Raw genomic sequence first — 21,405 nt, 5'->3', positions numbered from 1 at the left:
GTGGGTTGCTTGGGTTCCCATCCATCTGCAGCAGCCGTACAACAGAACTACCTGCCGCTCCTGCACATTGTGTCACTAAAAGCAGAGACCTTTGGTGTTTGTTGGCAAATGGTGCCTCACCTACTACAACTGCTTTACTTGGACCCATTGAAACGTCTCACAGAGTATGCGCGCATTGATCCATGTGGAATTTGAACTGCACGAGCTACAAAGACTGTCATTGTGCACAACACGTTCCCCAGCACTAATGATGGTTTTCCACCTGAGCACAATTAAATCAAATTGAATTCAGGGGAGAAGTGCACAGCCCAGCCTAGGCCTTGGACTAACACCAGGGGGGCTAAAAAAGAAAAAGGATTTCTATACAAGCATCTGAAATGTGCTAATGTTCACTGTCAAGTAGGCAAACAGTAAAAATCTAACATTATTTTATAATCACTTTTCGCCTTACAATTTGCTGTGTAAAAATAAAACTTACAGAAACAGAGGTTTCAACACCTTTTTTTTTTTTTTTTTTTGGCCAGTTGTTGCACAGTAATGCAAAAATAACAACTGACGTGGCTGAAAATACATCATCTTTTCCCCAAAGGCAGTTTGGTTCTTCTGGGCTGCATCATATTCCCAGTGACATCAAATGCCCTGGCACCTTCTTACTTCAGCAAGACCGGCTCGGGGCGAAGCTGTCTCACACGGACCAGTTCAAGTCCATCCCCCTCCTTACCCTTGGGGCTTGCAGAGTCTGTGACCACCAGAGAAGAAACTGGGTCACCTGTGTTGTACAGTCCTCACACACAAATAGCATATAGCGCAGTGGAGACTAATTTAACCAAACTGGTGCAGTTTCTTCAGCAAATGAACCCTCTGCCTCACTCACCTCCATAATGGTTGGCAATTCAGAACATATTTCGAGCTGTATAAATACGATCCTTCCCTGAATCAGGACAAGATGTGCTATTTGGTTTAATAATAATAATAAACCACTAATTATTATTATTACACTGAAACGAAGCCTTGGGCTATACCTTAAATGCTCACTGCTAGTGTCTGTGGTGGCTGAACAGCTCTGAACACCTCCGACCAGGGAGGTCGGGGCTCTGGGGACACCCCCATGGGTGCCACATGGTTGGCACCACCCCTCCTTGCAAGGCTTCTCCTCCCCCTGTGGTGCTTGAACCACACCGTCTGATTTTTCATGGAATCAGACAGACAGAGCACATGCAATCCCCTTAATTGGCCCCAAACGAAGGCCGTCACTTCCAGCCGAAGGAGCCACAGCATTTTAAACCATCGCAGCTATTTTTGCAGCACCTGTCTCGCGGTTGTGCGCAGGGCTCCGGGGTGTGCTGCTCACACAGCGCTGCAGCCACGTACTCTACTAGCACGTAATTAGAGTTCCTGAGGTATTGTATGGTAATAAGGCTGGGATAAATTCTTGACACTAAAATCATTCCCAACTTGAGTTTGAATTCCTGGGAGAAAGCGGCGACTTAATGAAGAGTTCCAGCTATTCTTGGCTCGAGGACAAGTCTATCTTTAGTCACTCTGGTAGGTTATTCTGCATGGCCTAGTGGATTTGTGCCAGAAAAAGGGTAGCTAATTACACTGAAAGCATTTGATGTACAGATAATCTGTAATCAATGTATGCACAGAAAGAGATTATCCACAACTTTCTACCAAATCCAGGACACAGCAGGGTGAGAGATCACGATGCCACTTGCATGTTACACATTAAATATGTATTTAGACAAATATTCTGGGTTTTGCAGCCGGTTTGTAAAACTTCAGGGAGATGTCACTAAAATGGATCCCTCTGCAACGGGGTGATGTAGCCCTGTGACCCGGGAAGCACCTACTAAACTAACAACAGCTTTTGATGACAGCTGAAAGGCCCCTATGGATTGGGGTTTGTCCCCAACCCCATTCAAGTTCTGACCCAGATCTCTTCATGAGTGCAGCCCAGCAAATTTTCATTTGTAAGCAATCTTGCCAAGGTGATGAAATCTGTGTGCTGTTGCGTTTAAGGGGACAGGTAAGGCAGCTTGAGGACATTCCTGGATTCAGCAGGTTCAGTTTAGGACACAGATTTAGTCCTACACAGGCAAGGGGAGGAGACGGCACCCCCAGGGAGGCAGGGGTAGGGGGGTCACAGTGCGGCCAAAAAGGGGAAGAGCTACCTGAGCAGAGAGCTTCCGAAATCACCCCAGTGGGATATGAATTATGGATGGACGGGGCTGTGAACACTGCTGTTAGGGCTGATTTACTCCTGGCACCTTGCAGCAGTGGTGCAGGGAGGCCATGCGATGAAGACACATCCATCCACCGTTAATGGTGCCTGCACAGCATCCTCCTGCCCCTCAGTCAGCTGCGGGGTTCCTTTCCATACATGAAGTGATCTATACTGGGATTTCTTGTTGCTGGGTTCATTCTGCCTCCAAAGTTTTTCATTTTGGTGCAGAATGCTCTTGGAAAAGAGATGATTTTTATCCTTTTCACAAAGTGTTGAATAGTTTATAGCCAGTGGGTGTTTTGGGGTTGTCCAAGGCAGTGATGGAAGGGGGAGGTTGGTCAGGATGCAGAGCTCAGGCAGCTGGCACCTGCAAGTGCTGCTGGCTGCCCAGGCTGCTCCGGGTTTATGCAGGAGGAGGAGGAGGAGGCAGCGACTCATGCTGGGAGCCAGCCTCAGCGTGACACTGCTGGGGCCACAGGGTGACACAGCAGGCCACCACACCAGGACACACACAGGCTCCAGGCAAGCCAGCTCAGTGTCACCCATCGTCCCACTGGAGACAGCTTTGCGTCTGCTCAGCATCATGCTGGGCGTGCAAAGAGATGAAGATAGAGCTGCCACAGCCCCAAAGCCCCCAGGCAGTTATGTCCCCCCTTATCCCCTTGAGACACTGCCATGCTCCTCCAGGCATTTCGCCCAGCCCCTGTGCAGAAGATGGAGCTGTCCCAAAGCTGGCAGCTCCCAGGGCACAGGGGAGACCCCAACACTGCCCCTGTGCTAAAGAGCTCTGTGAGCCACGTTAGCTGCCCGCGATTTCAAGGGATGATTAAAACAACCCGTGAAAGACTTTTTCACAGCAGAGCTAATTCATTGACACAAGTTCATGAATTGTTTTCCGCTTTAACAACAAGCAGTGGCGATCAGTACAAGGGCTCTGGAGGATGCTTGGAGAAGGGCGGTGTTTCAGACTGGGGCGAAACAGAGCTGGAGGGGGCCGGGCTGTGGGGACAGACTACGGCAGCACAATGGGGAATCGAGGGGCAGCCAGCATGGGGGATACAGACTCCTGCTTCCAAATTTCTGCATTTTTCCCATTTCTGCCTGTCCCTTCACAAAAGAGCACTATGGAAATGAAGCGTTTACCTACACAGCAGGTAGCCCCAGGGTGGGGAGGAGAAGACATCAGGCATAGAGGGCCAAATGTCCTTTTATTCTTTTTTAGTAGTTTTTACCAACTTTTTCCTCACTCACCCCAGCTGCATGCAAATATAAAAAATAAACACCAACAATTCTGTCCAGTTCTGCTATGCTTTTATATATATATATATATATTTTCAATTGGCATTAAAATGATCGCATCTTCTGATACAGATCATCTCTGACACCTGTACAAATAACTTATAATCCATCTACATCATTTACAACGGTACAGAGTCAACTCTGGACACCGCAGACCAAGCTCCAACCCAAATCATGGCCTCATGGCTTTGTAAGTAGTAGCCAGGCATGCCAGGGATGTGTGACCCCCCCAAAATGAAGCCCCAAGGGAGCAGAGGTGTGAAGAGCCACTGGCCACCCCCTTAAGCCCAAAGTTAGCATATGCAGCAGCTCACAGAGGAAGACTGTTGGTGCAAGCGTATGTTTCTTGACTCGTTCCCAAGCCTCCTCTCCAAATTCAGCTCCCTTCAGGGCCAAAATGCTTGCTGACTAAGCCTGGCATTGGTGGGCAGCAACAATTCTTGATTTGTGAGTGAGTGGAGGTGAAAAACAGTACTGAAGAGCCAAACACGGTTGCTGAGATCTTCTTGCAGGTTTGTGACTCCTGCGGGGGGATTCTGAGGCTGGGGGGCTGGGGAAATGGTCATGTTGCTGTTGCCTAACATGATCTTTCAGGTGTTTGTGCTGGTTTGGTGATTTAATACTTTTGGGGACCTGGAGGTTCTTTACACTGCTAAATAACACATCACCCACCCACAGCTCTGGTGTTGCTTTACTCACAGTAATGTATTTCAGTGCTAATTTGGGTCTGCATGGGGCATTCAGAATGAGAGTGAATAAACCCTGAGCTTGGGAACAGGAGGCAAAACGCCTCCTGTGCCAAGGTGAGCATGAGGGACATCAGCTGGGGGATTCAGTGAGATATAGTCAGGAGGACAACCCACAGGCGTGGGGCAGGTCAGAGGAAGGATCTCCAGACCTGGACACCTAGATAGAGGTGGGCACCTTGCTCCAGGCGTGGGTGAAATGGCTCGGGGGGAGCATTTCCCAGTATCCCCCGTGTCGTTGCTGGCTGGGACTCGCCCTGCCATAGTTGGCTCTTCTCTCACCTTCAGCAGCTTTCCCAAGGAGGAACTGAGCTGTCCTCAGGAGGTTCGTGTCTGCCCTTGGCAACCACAGCCTCAAACTACAGCTTTGACTTCTGGTTGGCTACAAAAACTGAGCCCACACCAGCATTTCTCCAGCTGGCACAAGCCATCAGCTAACAGAGGGGTTTGCCAGTGCCACAGCAGCTGGGTCAGCATCACCTCATATTGCAGAGCTGGCCCCAGGGACTCCCCATGGGTGACAGGCAGAGCTGGAGGAGCTGCTACGCACACAGACAAAGCCGAAGGACACTTCCTTAGGGCAGGAGATCCAAGCAAGCACCTCTGAGTGAAGGCAACCCAGGTAAGGATTTATCTGGGAGCCAAGAGAGTAAAAACTGATAGTGTCATAGAAGGACTGATCCCAAATCCCTTCCAACACAAATTTCTGGAAGACTCCCTGGAGACGCCCCAGGTACCTCAGACCACATTCAGAGAGTCAATAAATACACACCTCGTTTCCTCCATTATTTCAGTCAGCCACAAGCTGGAATGAAGACAAGGCCTCTGACATGACCATCCATAAAAGTGGGTTAGTTGGAGCCCATCTGCAAACGAGGGGAGGGTTTCTACACCATGATAGCAGCAGAGGAAAGGAACAGAGAAGTCTCCCAGGTGTTCTGCTTCTCCATCGATCACAGGAGGTTGCTTCTCAGAGCAAACCCTCGGCAGCCTGAGCAGTTCTAGTCCAGTTCAGCACCGTCAAATATTGCACTAGATTTCCCACATCCCTGTTTCACACCATCTGTTGTTATCTTCTGTAGACCCTCTGAAACAACAGCAGGTTTCCCACTGGCTTCCTGCAGTGGAAGTCTCACACACACGCACACATGCTCCCGGTTGTGGTCAGGCTTGCAGTGAGGTTTCCTGGTTGAGTCAGGGGAGCCATTGCCGGTTTGCCTAAATACATCATCCTGTGCCAGAATTAAGTTTGCTGTGCAGAACCCAGCAAAACAAGCCCTGATCCTCTGCCAGGCCAGGAGACACCACAGTAATAAATATTACCAATAGTAATTGCTCTTTGATCCACAACACAGCACACACCATCACCTGAGCTGCATTTTCCTCAGTCCTTTTCCTGAAATTAAAAAGCTCAAAGGTTTTTCCTGATTTGTGCAAAAGATTGAAAGTCTCAGCTCTTGAGGAAAGCTCTGCCCCTTGGCAGGGGTCCTTGGCTGTGGTCACCACTGCCATTCACCAGCACGCAGCTGTCCTCCGTGAGCCCTCTCCACCTCTGCCTTTGCAGCTCTAGAAACACCATTATGGTCATAAAATCACTGTTGGTGGCTTCTTAGTGTGTTTTCTTTTTCCATCCCTTCTTTGAGGACCCAGATGTCACATCTTTCACATCAGCTTTTTCTCATTTGCTTCATTGGATGACTCCTGCAAACGTGTTGATGGGCAACAGCAGAGACTTGGGCATGTATTTCACAAGGCCCACATCCTCTGCTTCATGCACGCTGGATTTCATTGTCCTTGTTTTTTGCAAGCAGTAGCTGGGCTCTAGGCAGGGCGACACTTCCACACTGCAAGAGTACAAGAACACATTTACCGCTCGTGCAAACCTGCCCTTGAGGGCCGGAGTCTGAGCTCAGACTAAACCTCAAGTCTCTCTGCTGACTGCAGAGGAGGGCTGTCATGCTGAGACACAGCTGCTTTTGTGCTTTCAGACTGGTTTTGGCTGGGAAGATGGGCTGCTGTATATTAGCATTTAACCACAAAACCAGTGGCCTTAGCCTGGCTCACTTCAGTTCTCAGAAACTCACATTTTACCTATGCTCCACGTGGCTTATGGAACATGAACCGCAGACCCTGACTGTTCACTTCCAGCACATCATATGTCACTGCCACCACTATAGCCACAGCAATCCCTGCCCTTTTAGCAGGGCTGAACTCTCCCCACACTTTCATATGCTTGAGGTACCCCAGTGAGGACAGCAGTCAGCGTACAGAACATCAGCTCCACAAAACAATTTAGAAGATCTAAGATCTCAGATCTACCTTTCCTTCTACCATCTTAATGACAGAGCCTTACTTAAAATGGAGGAAACATTTTTTTTTTTTCACACTACCACCCCACAATGCAAAGGTAGGAGAGCACCACTCTGCCCTGCTTTCCCTGGAAAAGCAATGGATTTACCCATGGGTCTTTTATCAAATATAACCACATTAGGACTAGGATTCCATGCGGAAAAGCTCTTCCACATTGGAAGCCCTTCTTCCTGGGAGGGATGCAAGGTAACGGGTGAGATGTGCAGAGCCTGGCACGTGGGGCATCCTCACCTGATCACATTCCTGTAGGTTCTTCTGCTGTCCTTGTCCAGGCACACCGTGAAGGGCCTCTGCTCTGTGCTCCTGATTTTGATATCGCGTGTTTTCAACCTGTTTGCCACAGCCTGGATTGAGAAAGGAGGAGGAACCCAGTGAGTGCTTCACTTCCCTGCCCTGTGCCACACGGTGACTGGTGGTGTGTGCATGCTGGGTATGAAAGGGACAAATGATGCCTTTCTCTTTCAGTTTTAACCTCAGAGGTGACTCAAGGTAGCTGATTAAAGATAGAAGTGTCTCTCTCTTCCACTTTCTGACATCACAACCTGGCCAAAGCTTGCTAGGGCAGACTTTGCAAACTGGCAAAATCTGAACAGGTTGCAAGGCTTGGGGTGTCTCACAGGACACGTGGCCAGTTCTCCTGGGCCTTGGTGCACCTTGGTGGGCAGCATGGGCCACAGCACCATGGTGTTTTCAAAAGCCAGGTGAAAATAAGCAAGAGAGTACTGGCTATCTGGAAACACCAGCTGAGAAACCGAAGGCTCCAGGGCAACCCCAAATGTCCAAGGCACAAAAATACAATAATATTGCAACCCAAACTGCAGGGACACACCCCCACAGGACAGCGTCTCATCTCATGTAAAACGAGAGGGACAGGAGCCCTGCTTTTCAGTCTTATCTCTTGCATATCCATCTCTCTGAGGTGCTGATTAGATTCATTGAAGTTCCTGCTTCCCTTTTATGCTTTGGTACAGCATTTCCCCAACAGCCTCAGTTCTGGTGGGCCCCGAAGTGGTTGACACAAGTGGTCTGGAGAGGACTCTGCTGCTGGAGCTGTGGAGCTAATGGGGTTGATCTCAGAACTACAGATCCCCTCCCCTACCCAAGCAGGGCCATGATGTCTGGGGCTAAGCCTTTTTTCTCCACTTTGTCACTGGGGTCACAGAATTTCGGTGACAGTTCAGTCCTTCAGGGTGTCCACAGGATTTGATGTGGTATCAAGCAGCAGGGACAGTACTCGGGGCTTTGACTTGAAAAACTGGACTTTTCCATGGAAAACCCTCTCAGCGCAGGATGGCCCCAGAACCTTCCCCTCCCCATGGTGAGTTCCCCCTTTCCCATTGCTCTAAGGACTTTCCTTAAGGCCGACCCCTCCAGGGCCAGGTGCATCCACAGCCACTTACTGAGAAGGATCGTCCCGACAAGTTGTTGATCTTAATGATTTCAGTGATGTTCACATTCAGACACAACAGATCTGCAACAGAAGCAGTGTGTTAGCCTTGAACAGTGGTACGATCTCAGCTCAGCTTCAAGTGGAGACGGTGCCTCGTCCCATACCAGGTCCCCTGGGAGAGGGCCATGGGATGTGCTGGCTGGCAGAAGAGGAGGACTTCAGCAAGCTCTACACGCAGGGTTTTGCATGGGGTCATGCTCAGGGTGAAACCTCAAAGGCTGTGCTCCAGGCAAGGTGAAAGAGGAAGGCTGCAGCAAGAGGAAGGTGCTGCCAAGACCAGATTATAGTTAAGCAGAACCCCGGGTTACAGGGAGCCCCACACACGGCATTCACGAGAAAACACGACCACAGGCCGTGGTGACACCAGTATGTGTACATCACGGATTTAACCCCACAGCCCAGGCACGATTGGCACTAAGTACTGTGGTCGGATTTTTTCTGTGGAGCACCAGAAAACTCAGCAGACCTCCTTCACCTGCTCCTAAGCCGGAGGAACCCACCTTCGGCCTCATCAGCAGGGATGGCCTTCATCACGAGGCCTGTAGAGCGCAGGGACGCTGACACCTCCTTTGCCCGGTCGCTCACCACAACCTGTGGGAAAGGCTCTGTTAATTCAGCCACGCAGAGAGTTGCACCTGGGGGGCGTTGGGACAGTTTTTCACAAATATAGGGTTAGCTAACAGACTTTTAAAGTTCATCAGGACCTCTCTGTCCTCTCCCGGAGTGCAGTTCCAGGGGACAGGAGGAGGGCCTGATCACTGCTCTGGGGAGATCTGTGCCAGGTGTGTGGGCAGGGGCATGTTGGGCTGCCCAGAGCCCCACTTACCTTCTTGTACGTTACTGCAAGATCTATGCCAGGGCCCTCCAGGGTCGTTTTCTTCTTGGTCAGGTTTAACTCTGCAAGGGAGGAACCAGGAAGGACTGAGGATTCCCTCATCCCACCCATCTGCAGCCAGAGGAGAGCGGTCCTCCCATGGGACAATGCACCCCTCCATCACAGAGCAGCTGAGGGTGGGCACACCAGCCCCAGTCCTTGCCTACAGCAGCTGGGCTCTGTGCCCTCAAAAGGACCAGTGAGTGAGATCCACGGACTCACTAGAGGGTCTGTGCCCAACCACGGTGGCCAGCGTCCATTGGATCAGACACTGGGGTGCCGGATGCGACCAGCCTTCAAGCGCCCTTGTCCCATCAGCGATAACTCAAGGAAGCAGAATTTCTAACAGGGAAAACATCTGGAAAAGGGGATGTTTTTAAAGCTATCAGCTTGTTCCTTCAGCCAGAATAAAATGTTGGTCCAACCTCAGAGGTTCCTGGATCCAACCAAAGCCTCCCCTACAAAACCTGATTGACCAGGAGCCAGTGACCACAAGATGTCTCATTTAGGCTGGCATCACCTGCCCAGGAGGGAGACGGAGGGGTTGAGGGAACCTCCTGCTCATTGAGGAACGATGGATGCAGCCCCATGATCGCATGGCATGGCCTTGGTTGCTGCAGGCTCAGGACTGGGTGGAAGGGAGCTGGGGCAGGTGGGACCCCACCAGGGTGGCAGCCCCATCTGTGGAGCTCCATGGGGAGGAAACACACACCTCTGTGGGAGATGCTGTCCTGCACCTGGGCACACAGCTCAGTGAGGAAGACGTCCTCAGCTGGCTCCAGTGCTGGGTCATTGAAGAAAACCTAAAAGAGAGGAAAGAACGCCTTGTCCTCAGTCACCCTGTGACACCACACTGGGGTCGTGACATCAGAAGGTTCTCCAGAGCACCCAGGTGTGAAAGGGAATCTATGACCTCCCCATGGCGGCCAGGGGAATATGGGATGGAGAGATCTGATTTTTGATTTCTGAAGCCCAGGAGCACGGCAGACCTTGCCAGGGTACAAGGCAGCGGGCAGAGCCATGGGCAGTGTCCCTTGCCACTGGGTGTCACTGCACGCTCACGGATGAGTCTGTCCCCAGCCATGCACCCAGAGGCAACCCAGGTCAAGGGGAGCCTGACCACAGACTCTGGCTTAGCTTCAAGGCATGTAATTTCTCTCCGATACACCTAAATCAACTGGTCACTTAAGACCTATGTGTTATTTTTCTTTTCATGGGCTTGTTTTGAGAAAACATATAGATAATGTCCTGGAGAGCTTCTGCTTACATCCAGCTCTTGTGGGGCTTGACCCTCACTTCCAGGAAAGTTCTCTGCAGCTGAAGAGGAACGGCGTGGTCTTAACCAAAAAGGTGAAGCAGGCTCAGTGCTTCCAGATGAGGCGGAATCATACCCTGTATGACAGCAGGGTAGTTTAGGTGCCTCTATCTGAAAACCACATCTAGAGTCAGTTCCTCTTCCCCTGCTTGAGTCACCCACTCTCTCACTTGCTCTTGATTTCTGTCTTGGAGGAGAAATGAGTAGAAAAAAATTCAGAGAGAACGAAATCCCCCACCACACAAGCTGAGAACCAGGTACTCCGGGTGTTTACAAGCTACATGTTATTAGATCAAGTCTGGGCGATGCTGTACCAGTAATTCCCAAAGGTCTTCCAGCTCTTTGCAAGCCACGTGCCAGTTTGCCCGTGCAATGTCTGCTCCTTTGGTGCAATAGATCACCGGGTTGGCCACAGTCAGATTAAAAGGAGATATGTGCACTGGTGTCACCTTAAGCTATGAAGGGGGAAAACTGCCAGAGATGGGGGGTTGGTATTTCATGACCAAATAGAGTAGTTCTTTGCTCTCGTACCAAGTGCCAGGTCTCACTCTGATACCATTTCAGAGAAAAGCTTGCAGGAAACAAAGAAAAACAGCATTTCAGGAAACCCTGCAAAGCCCCTACAAGGTATAGTAAGGTTTTAGCAAAGCCACCCAGAAAAATCCTATTTGACCACAGCACCCAAAGCATAAGGAGGCGCAGAGCTCCTGAGCAAACCCATGTCGAGCAGAGCAAGAAACCTATGGGTGTGGGGGGTGATTTCAAGGTTTGCTTTGCTGACCTTCACAATCCTGAAATAGCCTTCCCAGGATCACTGACTCCAGCTGAGCTGTGCTACATGGAGCCACCAGACCTGGGAGCCTGGCAAGGAGGTGAAGGGCTGGAGGGCACAGAGATCCAGGCTCAGAGCTGCCCAAAGACCCCAGTGGCTTTGCAGAGCACTTCTAGCAATGGGGAACAAGCCTCGCAGGGCCACGGGGCAGCACCAGAGATGGGGCACCCACCTTCACCGTGTAGACCTGGAAGCAGACGGGCTGGGCACCCATGCGGACGTAGTAGGCGATCACGTCGGTGATGAAGAGATCAGTCACAAGATGTTTGCTCGGAGAGGAAGGCTGGGGGAAAATCATGTTGTGGATCAGCCACGTTCGCTTCGCAAAAACACTGCCACAAACCCGCACATCTTCCTACTAATTACTGAGCAATGAGCTCGGCCGCTCTGCCACAACTTAGCCAAAGCCAATGGAAGAGGCGAAGGCTTGCACCCAACTGCCAGCCTTTTCTGCAGGCTATCAATGGTGGCTCAAACTGCCAGGAAATGATAGCTGGGGTATTTCAGCAAATGCCTCATTTACATTTGCTTTCTTGAAATCTGCCATTTCCTGTCCCTTGACCAAAAAAGAACATCGCAGCAAATGGGGCCTTGTGGGCTGGGGCAGTCAGCCACTTGCACCATCCCCGGCAGGACGAAAGCCTCCACCCAGAGCTCATAAGGGCTCTGCAGGCAGGAGCTCATCCCTGGGTGCCGCAGGGGTTTGGGGAAGGGGCCAGGCTCAGGCAGCACCGGGGAAGTGGGGAGGTTTCCTCGTACCATGGTGGCCAGCTTGGGGATCATGTGGCACAGCGTGTTGATGTTGCTCTCGTACCAGGGGTCGGCTCTGCCCAGGTACCCGGCCACCTCGCAGAGCTCCTCGGGGCTGGCAGCATCATGGGTCTGTGGGAGAAATGCACAGCTCAGGGCACAACCACAGCTCAAAATACCTGAAGCCACAGAAACGGGGGCTTTTCCTGGGGAAACCATGCTAGGAGGCAGAGGGGAAGCAAATTGCCCGTAGGCAGCCCTCCACTTGTGAACCGCTTTTCTGCTTGATCCAAAGAAGATGGCAAAACATTTCCTGCAGCACTCACTCAGCAGGTGCTCAAGAACAGAAAATCAGTGAATAATTAAAAGAAGAAATACTAATTTTTATAATGGCAAATCCATTAGGACCCACAGCCAGCTCCGGGCCACCTTCAAATATCATAATAAGTACGACTGCCTCAAAGCTCAAAGTTTGCCCAAGATAAACTGCAATGTGGTGACTTGCAAAACAAAAGCTGGGGCCCCACCAAGCAGACAAAGCCCTCAGAAAGAGGCAACTGCTTCCTCTGAGAGCCTGGGAGGTGAGACGAGCACCAGTCCTTTGCCAAAGCTCCTTTTATCCCCCTAAAGCTGGGCACAGCTGGAGCATAACGGCAGAACTCAGTACTATGTCTGGGCTGTGAGTTATCACCCCTGTGGGTGGCTGGAGCGACCCAAACATCTCCCAGGCTGATGGATCCCCAAAGGCAGCCTGCAAACCCAGCCCAGCTGTCCCACCTTGGTTCCCACCCTCCTTGTTTTAGGAACCAGGCATTCACCGGTGTGAAACCCAGGAGCCCCCTGTTCCTCCTCCAGAAAACACGGCAGCTCCCGGCAGCCGGAGGACCGGACTCACCGCGGCTGTCGGCGCACTCGACTGCCCCGTCACGACCGGGATGTAGTAGAACTGCAGGTTCAGCCTCGGAGTCAGGAACACACGCCGTGTTTCTCGCTTCCTTGACATGGAAAGAAGAAATAGCCGTGTCTCAGGGGTGAAGGGGGAAGAAAACGGCTCCCGACAGCAGCTCTGCAACACAAGCACGCACCCTCCTCATTTGTCTCCTGTGCCCAATGCAACAGGTGGCAGAAAAGCCCCCAGCTTCTCAAATCCTCCCAGGGGAGATGATGGGGTAAGGGGTGTCCCATGGGTGGGCTCTGGGCTGGGACCAGCCACCCCTTTGTGTCCAGCTCTGCACCGCAGCCCAGCCCCAGCCTGGGCCAGGAGCTTTCATTTAGGGTTCTCCCCTTGTACATTGGAAAACGTCTTGTCTTGTTTTATTGTTTTGTTCTGGTCTTTTTTTTTTTTTTTTTTTAACCCATTTCATGCACAGAGGGGAAAAACTCCCCATGTCATCATTTGGGCAGTGCAGCCAGTGACAATATTTTTTCATCATAAGGGCAGTGAGTCCCTGGCACAGGCTGCCCAGAGAAGCTGTGGGTGCACCATCCCTGAAGGTGTTCAAAGCTGGGTTGGAAGCGGCTTTGAGCAACCTTGTGAGATTCCCCTGCCTATGGTGGGGGGGTGGATGGATGACCTTTGAAGGTCCCTTCCAACCCAACCCATTCTGTGACTCATTCTACGATGGACACACTTGGGTGCAAAATGCCCAGGTCCCATCCTGTCCCAGGCAGCGCTGGAGCCCAACCCCATCCCCAGCCACCCTGGCTGCTGCAACAGAGCGAAGCCCCAACCCCATTCCTCCACGCAACAGTGCTGTGGCCGCCAGCTAGGCACCTCAAGGAGTGGTAGGCTTGGGCCAGACGCCCCAGGACCCGGTCATCCCCCAGCAGCACGACGCGCGCAGTGTGCAGCCTCTGGAGTGGGGCCGGGGGCTTGGCGGGGACGCCTGTCCTCTTCTGCGCCTTGGCTGCGGGCTTCGCCCCGGGGCCGTTGCAGCCGGTCTGCAGGAACGCCATGCTCTCCAGTGGGGATGGCTTCTTTTTAATGCCGCCCTTCCTCTGGAGCCGGGATTGCTCCGTGTCGGCGCTGCAAGTGGCGAAGGGCTCCTCGGCCGCCGGCGGCAGGTCCCGCTCTATGCCACTGTCGGTGGAGAGCACGGAGAAGCGGGTCTGCTCGCAGCACTCGCACTCCGAAATGATGTCCTGGATCTCGAAGTTGTCCAGGTCCTGGCTCAGGCGGTCGGGCTCGCAGCTCTGCGACAGCGGGCGGATGAACAGCACCAGCTCCTTCCCTGTGGGTAGAAGGGAGCTCAGGGAGGGAAACGCAGCCAGACCCAGGCTGAGCCCTCGTCCTGCCTCATCTTCCCTCTTCTCATGCCAACCACAGCTGGCCCAAGTCCCCCCTTCAGCCCCATTTCCCACTCCACCATGAACAGCTCAGCATCACTCACGTTAGGTGTTCTGAGGGTATGTCACAGGGGTGCCCCCCTCATCTCCTTCACCCCTTTCCCCCCAGCTCCCCTGATCCAGCCCTGACGCCCCACTTACAGAGCTGGTCGTCTTCCTTCCAGAGGTGGAAGCTGATGTTGGGGTTGGGCAGAGGGATGCCCTGCAGCCTCCCCAGGGGAGCATCACCTGGGGGACACAAGGGTGCTCTTAACACATGGGAGCAGGCCATGCACGAACCCCCACAGGTGCTCTGCTTCAGCCACTGGCTGCCATAGCCCTGGGTGTTCTCCCACCCTGGTTACCCCCTGGGCAGACCTGAGGATGCCATCCCAGCCCTCTGAGTGCCAGGAGAAAGCACCTGCACATCTGGGGGAAGGGAGAAGTGAAGATGGGGAAACTGAGGCACAGGCAATTGAACGACCTTGCTTTGTTGCAGACAGCAGAGGGACTGCAGAATAAAGAACACCTTTTCTAGCACTGAGCCTCCAACCCAGGTGGCAGGAGCTTCCCTGGTGATCTCAGCTGAGATGAAGGGACCCTCTGACCCCACCACTGCTGGCTGTTTCTACCCCATTAGGGCTCTGCGAGAAGCAGTGAGACTGAAAGGAGATGGTCCTGCTCCTCTCCCTGCACCACTGGCTGCTGCTCCTATCTCCGAGCTGTGGGACAGCCTCTGGCTTTTTCTGGGGAGAAGAGGAGGACACAGGGACCTCGCACCAGGAACAGCCAGGGCACATGGGGATGTTTGTCACAGTCCGTGTGGCCCCAGTGTCACCACGCTGGGACAGAGCACTGCTGTCGTGGGGGCAGGAGGCAGCACCACTGCCCTCCGCATTGGTGCGAGGTTTTGGGGTGTGGTGTGTCCCCAGTCTGGATCATGCCAGGAGGTACCTTACGCCAGCAGAGCACTGCAGACCAAGCACCCTGGCTGACAGGGACTTCCCACAGCTCCCTTTGCAAACGACAGAGCCCTGCCTGCTGAATCCCATCCCCGACATGGGGCTGCAGCGCAGAGCTGGGCTGCAAGGACCGGTCCCAGTGATGGATGCTGCTGAAGTTGGGGCAGAGGGGGCTGGGGATGGACAACAGGACAATGGCGGGGACAGGCAGCAGGGCAGGGGCCTCACCTGGTGGCAAGGAGCCGAGAAGGGCGCAGTAAATCTTCTCCAGCCTCTCCACGTGCTGTCCACGGTCCACACTCGCTTCGCTTCCCGCACACTCGACAGCCGCCACCACTTGCTGGAACCAGTGCTCAACCTCACTCATGGACATGTCCTGCCACAGAGATGCTGTTAAAGCCCAGAGGTGTGAAAAGAGGAGAAGCTCCACAGGTAGGATGTCAGGAGGGGGCAAATGCACCCTGTGAAGATGTGCTCACAGGTGAGCCCATGTTTCAGCCCCAGAGCCCGTCTTTGCTGTGAAAACCTGAAGATTCAAGACCTCTGGCTTTTGCTGCAGCTGTTATTTCATATTTCAAAGGGTTTTTAGTTTATCTCCACCTCTGCTTGCCCAGCCACCTCACCTTGCCCAGCCCAGCAAGTAACACTGGGGGTACTCAGGATGGAGACCAGCATCCAGGTGCCAGGGGCAGTTTCCCCACTTGCCATAAGCTCCAAAGTGCCCAGCAAGAGTGGGACCATTAGAAAACCGTACGTGGTGCCGTGCTGGTGCTGCTGGTTACCTGGAGGCTCATCCTCAAGCCGCTGAGGTCGCAGCCCTCGCCCAGGGCTGCCTGCATGGCGTGGATGATCACGTAGCACATGCACGCCCGCGGGCTCTGGGAGAGCCGAGCTGCCTGCGTGTCGGTGACCAGCGCGTTGCAGATGGCTTCGGAGAGCAGCTCCGGGTCGGCGAAGATGAAAATCCTGCGTGGGGTGGGTGGGTGGGAACAGAGGGAGATGAGGAGGTGAGATGAGGTTAGATGAGAACTCCCCGTTACTGACGCTGGGGCTGGTGCATGCAGCTCACACCTCTGCCCACACAGAGAAGGGTCACAGCAGATACACCCTCCCTGCATGCCTGCCAGGCCCATGGAAATAAATGGGGGCAGGTGGGAGGAACGTGCTCCTCCAGGCACAAAGCTTGTTTGGATCCACCACATTGCATCCCCCACGACTGCCTCCTGCCATGCAGTCTGTACGCAAAGTGTCTGCATCCAACTGTGACCCAGGGTGCAGGAAAGGGACGGACTCACTACAGAACGATGAGGCGATAAAGGAGCTAGAAGTCACAACACCTTTCAAGAGATGCTACTCACTTTTCCTGGTAAGGGTACGGGTCACTTTTTAGACTTTGTTCGGAAATCACCATTCTTTGGTAGAGCATACCTAGTGAAGGTGAGAAGACAAAGAGGCAGGAGTCAGAGCAGAGGCAGAACAACGCAGCCGGGATCTGGGCCGTGGAGAGTCTGCCAAGGCGGCCGGCACCCGGTACTGGGGAGCCGAGGTGAGAGCCGAGAGCCAGGCCCCGGGTTAAAAATAATCAAGGACAAAGATAGGCTGTGCAACAGAAAAAGAAAAGCCCTTCTATTCAGGGATAATTTCCTGTATTTCCCTTCCTTTGTTTAGTGGATTATGAGCTCAGGAGGGGGCCAGGAGCAGGAGGAAGAGCCCGGCTCCAGGCACAGCCATGGGGCCACATCGGGGGATAGTGCTGGATACGGAGGATATGAAGGATACAAAGGGCACGACACATTTCAGAGTGGGGAACGATGTGCTTCACCCTCACCTGGCCCTGGGGTGGGGACAACCCAAGGGTCCACACCCACCCCGCTGTGTTCAGGCACCCAATACAGTGTGCAACCTTCTCACGAGCCTCCTGGTGCTCCCCAGAGAAGTTCTTTTCTTAGCTGGGTTAAACCTCTGCTGGGGGGGGACCTTGGAGCTCCGGAGGTAGCAGGGAGCAGTGGTCAGGGTGATGCAGTTGGGCTCAGACTCCCAGGAACCCCATGTGATTTCAGTGGTGCTTCCACCAACAGCAGGAGGTTTTCTGCCAATAACCACCCGAAATCAGGAGAGGGGAACCCTCCCACCCAAGCATATCCTGAAGACCCCAGGTGTTTGGCCAGCCCCATGCAGAAATCCCTGCCATGGCTCATTGCATTAGGCAAAGGAAAACCCCCAAACCCAGGGGTAGAGCAGTACCCGGTGCTGTCTTTTCCATCTTCAGCCTGACAGCGTAGTCCAAACCAATGGTGCAGAAAGGCTTGGGCAGGGTGAGCAGCTTCTTGCAGAAGTCATACACTCTGCTGCAGAGCTCGTCGGAGGTACAGGGAGCCTGCGGCAAGAAAGGGGCAGGTAAGGAGATGCCACAGGCAAAGATCCCGAAGGGTGCTCTCCCCCCAACAGACCCCAAGAAAGGGGGTGCAGAGCTACACCACATTCAGCCTGGGTTGAAATGCAATCTATGAAGCAGAACCAGGCACTGCGATGGTCTAGAAGCCTCCAGCAGTACCCACCGTAGGGCTGTGGACATGCATTTTTCTGATTCCCCAGGATTCTGTCCCAGTGAAGTCTGTGAGCAGTTACCTTTATCAGGGTGTACATCAGCGTGTGCAGCAGGGGGATGATATAATGTCGGTAGTCGCTTCGCTCCGCCTGCGGGACCGAAAGGCACGGTCAGTGCTGGGGCATCCACCGTGGCTCCTGGCATGCTCTGGGTGCAGGAGGATGCTCCCAGCACCAGGGTGAGGTCTGGGATCTCTCCCCGGGCTATCAGGGTGGGCAGGGTGTCTCTGGGGTGGACAGGTCCTGCCTGGCAGGCTGCCTGAGTTGGCCATGGGCTGCTATGGGTGTGTGATAGACCATCAAGAGCAGGAGCAGCACCCGTGGTGGGAGAGGGAGAACAAAAGTTTCTATCTGAGCTCACCAGGGAGTGCCTTTCTGATGTGAAAATTCGCATGGAAGTATAAAACCTCTGGGAAAAACCCCTGTTGTGTTTGGTGGGTGTGGAACCAGAGCAGGAGGAGAGCTGCTCGTGCATCCCCGTCCCAGGCTGTGGGAAGCCAGCAGGACGTGCCCACAGCCTGGCCCGGCTCTAGCACTGCTCCAGCAGCAGGAACAGCCTCAGATAAACCTCACAAAGGGATTTCCACCCCAAAAACCTCACAGATCCTCATTGCCAGGGAGGGGGCAATGCCTTATCTAGCTTTGTTTTGCCCTAATGGAAAAGGGGCTTCAGCATGAAGGTGCCCCAGGCTGGATGCTCTCCCTCGCTCTTGTGGCCCTGCTGGACAGACAGGAAGGCATTGCAGAGCTTGCAGCTCCTCACCGTGCTGCTGCTGGTGCCTGGGGAGCCTCCCCTGCACCTCTTTTCAGGGAAGATGTGCTGATGGATCCGAGTTAAATTGAACCGATGGCAGCAAAGCTTTTGAAACGATCAATGAAATGAGTAATACGGAATTGCTGAGCCCAGCTGATCTCTGGACAGAGCCCCAGAGGAGCTCAAGCATGAAATTGCTGAATTGTTATCAGTGGTTGCTACTGCCTGCTCAGAGCTGCTGCAGTACCAGCAGGCTGAAAAAAATACAATAACATGGCACTGATTTCCAGGAGCTTCAGGGAGACAAAGGGAATTACAGACCAGGAGGCCTGACATCCCTCCTGGGCACATGAAAATAAGAGCAACGTAGGGATAAAAGCATAGCAGGGAGGGGCTGAGATGGCTTTTGCAGGGGAAAGCAGACCTCAGCCCCACCAGGGGAATTCCTGCATCCCTAGCCAAGGGCGATGTGGGCATTCCTGTCTACCTGGACGTGCAGAAGCCACTTGACAGTAGGGATGCAGGGGGCTCCTTGCCCGGGGAGGGCAGGGTATGTGTCCCCACACACGGGGAGGACTGGGGGAAGTGGGCTCTTCCTCTCGGCACCGGAAGAACTGAGGTGTGCTCGTAAAGAAAAGGTGTGAGCTCGTCACGTCGCATCGCATCAAACCACAAAACTGGTCGCCGCAGGTTGCTGCGGGTACAAAAGGTTCACCCGAGTTCAGAAAGTGAGACAAGTCAATGAATCAAAAAATGCATCGCCCAGTTTCCGTCAGATGCTCTCGGGACAGGATACGGGGCTGGATGGCTCTGATCTGACACCGCTCGGAAGGAAACGAGTGACAGGGAGGAGAAATTTCCACTGTACCTGAGGCTGCAGATGGCCCAGAGGGTTGCGGGGGACCTGGGGGCGGCTGGAAGTGTTTTGCACCGTGCAGTCTGCAAGCTGCAAACACTGTCCGCCTGTGGCTGTGAGCTACAGTCCCCAGCCAGACTCCAAAAACCCTAAACTCCCTAAAAACCCCTTACCCAGGGGATCGTCAAGGCTGGGATGCCACAGGATGGAGACAGCCCCGCAGGGGAGGTGAGACCCCCTCCCGAGGGATGGTTGTGAGGTGACACTCACCCTTTCCAGCTCTTTCACCAAGATCCTGACCAGGATGGAGCTATTACTGGGATTCTGGTCAATTTTTTTGTGCAGTGTCCATCGCAGCATCCCTGAGAAGGGAAAAACAAGAGGTGAGGCTGCCCCGCAGAGCCGCAATGGGTGGGGAGCCGTGTGTGGTGGAGGAATGGGGCAACCTGGGCACTGCTGCTGCAGAAAGCACCGCTGGGATCACTCTCACAGCTCACCCAGGCTTCTCCACTCTCTGCTTCAATCAGTGACCCTCTGCAGGGACAAGTCACACGCTGCCCTCACTCTGGATGCAGCATTGATGTCAAGCACCGGCAAACGCTTGGGAAAGCATCCCAAAAAACCTGGGACTGGGGAGCTGGCGAAAAGCAAGGCATGGAAATGGACTAAATGACATCAAGTCTCTTTTCTGTTCCCTCCCTGCTTGCTTTCACTGCCTGCCCCAGGGATCTGGGGTTCCTGCTGGTCCCAGCATGGAACACCTGAGCCACAGTGTGGCTGCCGACCCCAAGAACTTGGAGCAAGGACCACAAAGCTTTTCAGCCCTGCAGACTTGTCGAGGCTCATTCCAGACAAAAATCAGATTTAATTAACTGTAAAATATCCTGCGTGCTCCAAGTAAAATCAATTTTTCAAAATCAATTAAGTTCCTCGGGGCTGTAGCATTCCAATTGCTGGGTCAAGTAGAATTTTATTCTCCTCTACGGTGATGCAGGGATCTCAGCTGGCTCCCTAGCACGGAGCTGAGCCGTGAGTGGCAAAGCAATAGCCCCGCAGGGAGGGACTGGGAAACTCAGGTATCAGCGAGCTGGAAGGGGCTGTGGGGTGAGCCGGTGTCAGAGCTGGGAACAGAGCCCCAGGCTCTGACATTTCGTGTCCTGCCCCAGTGCTGGACCCCTGCCTGAGGTTCGGGTGAGGAACCACGTGGAGGAGGGATGGAAAACACCGGGGTTGGTGCATGGAGGCACCTGCAAGTTGGCACCTCTAAGAGCAGGTTGGAAGGGGCAGAGGAACGTGAGGTCACCTCGTGTCCCCTGGTGTCATCTGAGAGGGGACCAGTGTGGGGCTGGGGCCACTCAGCGCCCGGTGCGCAGTGCGGGTGGCAGCGGTGCTGTTCCCAGGACCTCACCTCGGTCGCGCTGGCAGGCGGGGTGGTGGCCGTCCAGCTCTCGCAGCAGTGTGCGGACACGGCGCAGGATGTCCGACTCCACCTCTGTGGGGACAAAGAGGACGTGAGCAGCCTGGGTGGCACCCCTGGGACACCGGCACCCAGGGCACCCAGGGGGAATGATGCTCTGGTTTGGGTGCACGTCCCTCAGGATGGGTATAGCAGCAGGCTTCAGACCTGGCCGAGCCCTGATGGCAACAGGTCAGAGCCCTCCCCAGGGCCACTGGAGCCAGGGGGACAAGTGCCACCCCATGGACTGGTGGTCCATGGAGCCATACCGGGGAGCAAAGCCCTCCTGGGGGGACATGGTGGCACAGATGCTCTGCAGAGGACTGCTCTGCGCAGGCTCTTCAGAATCCCTCTCCCTTTGCTGAATTACAAAATCGCACATTAAATATACAAGCTAAAGGAAGAAAACCACAGCTTGGCACTGTGCAAGAGCAGAAACACCTCTGCTTTTTGGCACCACGTGGACTCGGCCTCACCCTCACCCACCACCCAGCTCTCACAGCTTCTCCCAGCCCACAGTTGCCACCCATGGGCCCTGAGCACCCCGAGGCAGGGACCGAGCCCGGTGACTGCCACCCGCTC

General features: G+C 53.8%; 1 protein-coding gene across 5 annotated transcripts in view; it reads right to left on the bottom strand.

Moving 5' to 3' along the window:
• Nucleotides 1–3,523: 3,523 nt before the first annotated feature.
• Nucleotides 3,524–21,405, bottom strand: part of PIK3R6 (phosphoinositide-3-kinase regulatory subunit 6) — a 32,923-nt gene continuing 15,041 nt past the window's right edge. For all 5 annotated transcript variants that reach the window (XM_080560889.1, XM_080560890.1, XM_080560892.1 and 2 more), the window contains 18 exons: nt 20,776–20,859; nt 19,638–19,729; nt 17,779–17,847; nt 17,395–17,527; nt 16,509–16,578; nt 15,933–16,116; nt 15,379–15,526; nt 14,351–14,437; nt 13,638–14,094; nt 12,759–12,858; nt 11,873–11,995; nt 11,286–11,396; nt 9,679–9,769; nt 8,919–8,989; nt 8,593–8,683; nt 8,043–8,113; nt 6,874–6,986; nt 3,524–6,116 (listed from right to left, as the gene is read on the bottom strand). In XM_080560889.1, the coding sequence (XP_080417015.1) occupies nt 5,960–6,116; nt 6,874–6,986; nt 8,043–8,113; nt 8,593–8,683; nt 8,919–8,989; nt 9,679–9,769; nt 11,286–11,396; nt 11,873–11,995; nt 12,759–12,858; nt 13,638–14,094; nt 14,351–14,437; nt 15,379–15,526; nt 15,933–16,116; nt 16,509–16,578; nt 17,395–17,527; nt 17,779–17,847; nt 19,638–19,729; nt 20,776–20,859 (2,252 nt within the window). In that variant the 3' untranslated portion in view covers nt 3,524–5,959. The remainder of the gene's footprint in view (nt 6,117–6,873; nt 6,987–8,042; nt 8,114–8,592; nt 8,684–8,918; nt 8,990–9,678; nt 9,770–11,285; nt 11,397–11,872; nt 11,996–12,758; nt 12,859–13,637; nt 14,095–14,350; nt 14,438–15,378; nt 15,527–15,932; nt 16,117–16,508; nt 16,579–17,394; nt 17,528–17,778; nt 17,848–19,637; nt 19,730–20,775; nt 20,860–21,405) is intronic.

Source organism: Anser brachyrhynchus (genome assembly GCF_964034855.1).
Source record: "Anser brachyrhynchus genome assembly, chromosome: 18".
NCBI classification, from domain to species: domain Eukaryota; kingdom Metazoa; phylum Chordata; class Aves; order Anseriformes; family Anatidae; genus Anser; species Anser brachyrhynchus.
This window is presented reverse-complemented; position numbering and strand designations above follow the sequence as displayed.